Source organism: Nannobrachium achirus (assembly GCF_963921795.1).
Source record: "Nannobrachium achirus genome assembly, chromosome: 16".
Classification (NCBI taxonomy): Eukaryota; Metazoa; Chordata; class Actinopteri; order Myctophiformes; family Myctophidae; genus Nannobrachium; species Nannobrachium achirus.
Window position 1 is genome coordinate 31,258,644 of NC_137823.1, and position 7,404 is coordinate 31,266,047.

General features: G+C 43.4%; 1 protein-coding gene across 2 annotated transcripts; it reads left to right on the top strand.

Moving 5' to 3' along the window:
* The first annotated feature begins 748 nt into the window (after positions 1-748).
* LOC308301397 (alpha-1-antitrypsin homolog) lies at positions 749-6,854 on the top strand. 2 transcript variants are annotated; one of them, XM_080745372.1, is made up of 5 exons: positions 749-905; positions 1,859-2,525; positions 3,910-4,180; positions 5,202-5,349; positions 5,972-6,854. In XM_080745372.1, exons 2-5 carry the CDS (start codon positions 1,868-1,870, stop codon positions 6,158-6,160), a joined length of 1,266 nt encoding a protein of 421 aa, XP_080601498.1. In that variant the 5' UTR covers positions 749-905; positions 1,859-1,867; the 3' UTR covers positions 6,161-6,854. The 2 variants fall into 2 exon arrangements, with proteins under 2 accessions (XP_080601498.1, XP_080601499.1); XM_080745373.1 differs by having other exon boundaries at positions 762-900.
* Positions 6,855-7,404: the final 550 nt, after the last annotated feature.

The window sequence follows — 7,404 nt, forward strand, 5'->3', positions numbered from 1 at the left end:
TGACATTCCTTCCCTAGACATCTCTATTTTTCCACATCTACACAGATCTGAGAGCACAAACATCAAGGTAGTTTATGATCTTCTCCACAGTTTATGATCTTCTCCACCAAAACAGTATTTCATCTCAGACAGTCTAGTTCAACATGCTGTTGTGTGGTTATTTTGTATCATTCAGTACCAACACATTTGAGAAAAATGTGGAAGTAGGCTACTTCCTTGTTCTGCTGCTATGCAAAGTTTAGCACTGATCTCTTTTTTTGTGTGGTTATTTTTGTATCATTCGGTACCAACACATCTGAGAAAAATGTGGGGTGGAGCTATACTTCCTTGTTCTGCTATGCAAAGTTTGGCACTGATCGCATCAACGGTTTTTGAGATTACCCAGAACACGCAGACAGACAGACAGATAAAAAAATATCCATCATTGGAAAATGTCTACTTTAATCTAACTATGGATTATAGCAACATTTTAATCAGTATTTGGGCTTATAGGGTTGTGTGTTGTTGATTTTACACTGAAGTAGTGAACCCTTAGATTTTCAGAGTTGAATTAGCCCTCTGTGTACCTTTTCCATGAGTCAATGGCTACTGATTTCTGCTGTTTCATTTGGTTTTGACATAGAGAGAAACAGTGGAGAAATCTCTCTCCAATAATGTATTAATAGGATGAAGTGATGCAAGACAGGAGAAACCAGGCTCTAACAGCCTAAATATTTAGACAAAAACCCCAGTCAGAAGCCAGGCTTGACTCCTGAGAGCTGAGTGAGTTCTGTTACATCACAAAGAGCACTGGACAGAGCAGACGGAGTCAATCATTGACAGGCTGGTCAGCTGACCCGGCCGGGACCATATAACAGTACAATCGCTGCCAAGCAGTCTTCGGTGAAGAAGACACTGAAGGTACAGTAAGTGTGTTGCAACTTTCTTTTTTCAAAAGTAGCTACTCTCTGAGTGTTGTCTTTGATAACATTCCTATTTGGATATTTAGAAGAATTTGTTACGAGTTGATGTTTGGTCGTAAAATATGTTATTATGCGTGAGAGCAGTTAACAGATTAAGTTACAGAGCAGTTCATGTGTAATAAAACTGCTTGTCCCTGCTGGCTAAATTAATCTATTTTGTGTTAATCCTGTGTATTAGGGAAAATCCTTTGGAAAGATATTTCAGGTCCTCCTGCCAACAGATTTTCTTCTCATAGTTTGACTTAAGTATCTCATTACTGCAGCTCATTTAATGATTTAATTCCAAAATTAGACATTGTTCATTTGAAAAAAACAGAAGCATACTCCACAAGTGCTACTTTGCCAAAGATAATAGCCAAAGTAGCTGAAACGTTTGTTTGATTGATTTATTGAATACTTTATTCACTGTTTGAAAAAAGTACATATCTAGGCAGGTCTTGGCATGGCTCAGGGAGGGGACGCCCCTGCCATGCATAGTCCACTATGGGCATCCTAGGGGTGCGATAGGCCTAGTAGTGTTTGTGTGTGTGTGTGTGTGTGTGTGTGTGTGTGGGTGTGAAAGAGTGAGTGGAACTGTATTGATCCTTATGATGAAACTCATATTTGTATTATAATTGTATTATGAATGCTGTAACGTAATGTATTCTTGTGTCTGCTGGACTCTTGGAAGAGTAGCCGATGGCTAAAAGAGATCCAAATCAAAATCAAATCAAAATCAGAGGTACAGTTACAGGATAACACGAAAAGCCCCGCAGGCTTGTTTCCATTGTGGTCCCATGAGTCCTATGACAGGTCAGCAAAATGACAACTCCTTTACAGACTGGAGCCTCTCCCCAAATAGATTAATAAATAAAGAATACTATCCTTTGATTCCTCCTCCTGTCTCATCTCCACAGGCGTTAAAGATGCGTGGCCTCTCTTGTTGCGCGTTCGCGGCACTGCTGGCCGTGGCTTTGGCCATGCCACACGACGGAGACCACATGGGTCACACAGAGAAGCAGTTCCACCACCTCCACCACGGGCCCGGCGCGGCCCACAGCCACGCAGGGGAGGACATCTGCCTCAAGTTGTCTCCCCCGAACGCCGACTTTGCCTTTAACCTCTACAAGAAGTTGCGTGCCAAGGCCACCGCCAGCGAGAACATCTTCTACTCCCCGCTGGGCATCGCAACCGCCCTCGCCATGCTGGCCACGGGAGCCGGAGGTGACACCCACAGCCAGCTGTTCGGTGCCCTGGGCTACAGTGCCCTTACGCAGGCCCAAGTCAACGAGGCCTATGAGCACCTCATTCACATGCTCGGCCACCAGCGCGACGCCCAGCAGCTCGACATTGGCAACGCCGTGGCCCTGCGCCAGGGCGTCAAGACCGTGGCGAAGTTCCTGGAGGACGTCAAGCACTTCTATGCGGGCGAGGCCTTCGACGTTGACTTTGCCAACGAGGCTGGAGCCGTGGCCCAGATCAACAGCTTCATCGCTAAGAAGACCCATGATAAGATCACGGACCTGCTCACCTCCTTGGACCCTGACACCGCCATGGTGCTGATCAACTATGTCTTCTTCAGAGGTAGGGACATGAATCATGATGCGTCACAAGCATCCGCGTGTACAATGATTCCCAAACCAGGGGTCAAAATGGTTTGGGGGGAGGGGGGGAGCAGATGATTAGCTTAATGTGCAACATTGTTTTCTCACTCAACAGTAAACAAATCAACACACATTATAAGTGTATACAGGATATATGCACATTTCTAAAGTTACAATTTAATTACTTTTAAGTTCTAATTGTAAAATATCACGTAAGAAAGAGGCAAACATTGTGAAAATAGCTGATCTACAAGCTCACAATGCCTTGCAGTGCGAGGCTTTGTGAGCTTGTAGTTTGGCTATTTTCCACAATATTTACTGTATCTGTGGAACCGAGTCATACTAAATGTAATGTTGCAGTGCAGTGCTTGTCAGGATGGGGGGTCCCCAGTTCAAATATGATTATCTTTGTGGGGTCGTGGCCTGAAAAGTTTGGGTACCCTTGGTGTACAGCAAACTCAACAAGCTTTGATGGATTGCCTGTGTGGTTGTTGAGTGTAGTTTATATACCTTGGCAACTGAATGTCATGAAAATCCTCCCCCACTCTCAGACAACATCATCTAAACCGTGTTGGACGTCTGTTTGGTAAACATAATTTGTTTTTTATAAAGGATATACAGTGCATGAGACAGGGCAACAATGCGCCAGTATTATAGCCATACGCCCTGCAAACATAGATATAAACATGATATATGATGTGTATGGATTATACTGAAATCCATTTGAATTATATTACTCCCAGTCTCTATAATTTATCTTCCCTCCGCCACACAGCAAAATAAATAATGGTAATAATAAAAAACAAACCCATGCTATCTAGTCAATATTTACTCCCTTATACGGTGCAATTCTCAGTTCCCTTATACGGTGCAAGCTCTCAGAGAGCTTACAAAAGTGTACAAATGTAAGTTAATAATAGACCTTCAAGTGTCCATTTGGCTACATTTGTACACTCAGTTTAATCAGTCAATTATTTTGGGGGGTCCCCAGATGATCGGCTTAATGTGCAACATTGTTTTTTCACTCAGCAGTAAACAAACCAACATACAGTACAAGTTATATAGGCTATTTGCACTGAGAATAAGGACTTTTAAGACCCTATTAATACCAAATTGGCCAAATTGGCTAATATTGCATAAGAAAGGGCAACAATTGAGAAAATAGATGATCTACAACTAAGCGCCTCACATTGTGAGCTTGTAGTTCAGCTATTTTCACAATATATATCTGTGGAAACTACATTTAATGCCTCAATTGGGGGGGTCCCCAATTCAAATATAATTATTTTGGGGTGCTCACGGCCTGAAAAGGTTGAGAACCACCGGGCTAAATGAACACCAGAATGAAATCTGGCCTCATGCAGGGAAGTGGGAGAAACCCTTCGAGGCCTCGCAGACATACAAGGACGACTTCAAGGTGGACGACACCCTGACGGTGCAGGTGGACATGATGAAGAGGACCGGCCGCTACGACTTCTACCAGGACCCGGTGAACCACACCTCCGTCATCCTGCTGCCCTACAAGAGCAACACCTCCATGATGGTGGTGCTGCCCGACGAGGGCAAGATGCAGGAGGTGGAGGCCTACATCAACAAGGAAAACATCAGGCACTGGCACGACTCCCTCTTCAGGAGGTAATTGCTTTTCAACGGTTCTACGAGTTTGTGGGAGCGTGGGAGAGGTTTATGTTCATTTGGAGAGTACCCCGATATGCACTGGAAAATCCTGAGTGTTAATTTAACTCTGAGAGTGTACACAATGGACATGTAAAGCAGTGGTTGTCGAACATCTGCATGTCTAGCAGGACCGCACGCAAATTGATACGTATTTGGCCACAGATTCCCATTTGAAAGGATGTTGTGGCAGGCAGGGACCCCCTCATTTGTCAGCATTTATCAATCAGGATTTTTAACCTTAATAACATTTGGACCGGAGCTTGTATTTCTTTTTCTTTTGAGCGGTGCTAGCCACTCCAATACTTCACTTTGTGTGTATGTCCATGTGTACATTTACAGTGTTTCTCCATTATATCAAATACTCATGACCAGTGTTGGGCAGTAACACTTTACTAGTAATATATTACTGTAATATTATTACTTTACCCAGTAACGAGTAGTAGAATGTAATAAGTAACATATTACTCTCCTGAGTAATATTGCCCAACGCTGCTCATGACGTATGAGTGTTTTCTGATTGGACAATATAATGATGAGCACACACATCATCATACACCATCATCATATTGTACAGTACTTAGCGTGCTACTGGAACCCACACTGTTTCTTCAGGAATAGTATTTTCTAGAGCAGGGGTCTTCAACATTTTCAGACCAAGGACCCCTTAGCTGAGAGGGAGATGAAGCAGGGACCCCCACAGCCTTTTCATAGATTCCATATAGTTTCATTGTTTGACAGCATGCACGATCATCAGCGTATTTTATTTCAAGTGGTTAATATAAAAAAGGAGAAAAAAAGTTTCTATCACACAAAGATTTGGAGGCCCCCCTGTAGTAACTCTGAGGGGTCCCAGACCCCCTGTTGAAGACCCCCTTTCTAGAGTGTGAAGTGAGCACAGCTGAAATCACACGGGTGTGAATATTTCTTGAACAAACGGCATAACACTGACTGACTCCACTGAATTTCATGTGTGCTCCAGCTCAGTGGATCTGTTCCTGCCCAAGTTCTCCATCAAAGCCTCCGCCTCCCTGGAGGACACCTTGAAGGAGATGGGCATCACCAATGCTTTCCAAGACGCCGCCGATTTCTCCGGCATCTCTGTGGAGCCAAGGGTCAAGGTCTCCAAGGTATGACAGACTGATGTGGAATTGTACATGTTTTTTTTAGAGGAAAACAATGCCTTGTGAAAAGTTGTGATCTACAGTATGTGGAAATAATGTATGTACTGTATATGAAAAGAGTTGCAAGTCTTTGACATATCTGAAACTGCATTAATGGTGGCGAAGCATGAACAGTTTCAGAATCATACATGTACTTGCCGAGTTATCCCAATGAGCCATAGTTGGCTATTAAATGTTAGAAGATGTTATATATTATAACTGGTCTAAAAGTGAACGTTTTTTAGCCGGCTAGGCTTAGCTAGATGTTGAAACAACGTTATTTCAGCGGCTATATATAGACGGTTTATATATAGACACATGAAAAACAGCTAATCAACGCCTAATCTAAGCCTAGCCGCCTAAAAAAACGTTCACACCAGTTATAAGCCGGTTTTAGCCGAGTGGTTTAGACTTAAGACATCCAATAGCCCGACAAATGCTCCATTTAACATCCGTCCTATGATGGAGTCTTTCTTGTAGATCGGCTATTCTATTTCCATCGTACGACAAAGCATAAATCAAGATTTAGATGCTAGAGTAACAAGCGTCCGGCAGAGCATCTCACCACCTCTTCCTGGTTCTTCTACAGGTGTCCCACAAGGCCGTTCTGAGCGTGGATGAGACGGGAACGGAGGCGGCGGCCGCCACCACCATTGAGATCATGCCCATGTCCATGCCAGACGCTATGAAGCTCAACAGGCCCTTCCTGGTCTTCATCCTGGAGCACTCCACCAGGAGCATCCTCTTCATGGGGAAGATCAGCAATCCTACCGCGTAGGAGGAAGGAGTCAGGAAGATGCCCTCACCTGGATCCTATCAAAGTCACTCTCACTGGAGTATTGATTTAAATCTGAGAATGTACAAATGGAACCGTAAGTGCCCTCTTTCTCAGAGTTAAATTAACACTCTGTGTTTCAACGTGTACCCATTACAATTTCTGTGTTAAAAAGTGGTTGTCCCTTAGTTACAATCTGGAGGTACATAGTTTTGTTTTGGTTTAAGGGGGTGTAAGTGATCTTTCTTAAATAGCTCTATATTCCCATTGCTATTTTGTCAAACTGACTAACTGAGAAGATGTTACACAAACATCAAGTGTGTGTGTGTGTGTGTGTGTGTGTGTGTGTGTGTGTGTGTGTGTGTGTGTGTGTGTGTGTGTGTGTGTGTGTGTGTGTGTGTGTGTGTGTGTGTGTGTGTGTGTGTGTGTGTGTGTGTGCGCGCATGTGTGTGTGTACACACATGTTTTTTACTTTCATATTGAAAAGTTGATGGCTACATTTTGGGATGGTAATTGCATCATGCAATTACACCCCTTAGAATGAGTTTTCATCATATCTGTTCATTTCCCACCTATTCACAGACCTGCTAATGCAGTACAGAAGGTGTTGATTTTCCGACATTTCCAATTTCTTCTTTCAAACTGCATCCAGTAAAATATTTGCTTGGTTAATAAAAGCTAAAAACGCAGAAATAAAGTGATTGCGTAACATTTCTTTATGTGCTTTTTCCAGTGTGAATCTAGTGCTATATGTTGCGCTGATCAAAGCAATGGTCGTAGAGTTATGGCCATAACGCAAAGCCAAGTACTTTAACACTGCTGTAGTGCCCTGTATGTGTGCAATTTACTTTTCTGGTGTGAATATTCTCATGCCAGATCCTTGAAGTGGAATGGGACAAGCAGTGTGCGTCGCAAGTCCGGATGTTATGTTTGTGACGTCCACTGTTCGACCGGTCTCCAACTTGGTGTGTCTCACATGACCCCAAGGTTTGCAGTGCCCAATGGCATTTCGGATGGACTTAAATTTCAGAGAACCAAATAACCACAAATATCTATACCTGTCTGACCGCGGGTCCTAGGAGAATGCGATTCCCAATGAATTTGGGCGATTGTAAGTATTGGCTTCCATGATTGGCTAACCCATCCCATCGGCTTCACTGATTAGCTGAGTGTAACGTTTGTGCTGAATAGCCAATATAAATGAAAGGACTTCCATCGTTCCTGACATGCATGGCCCCAAGTCCTAA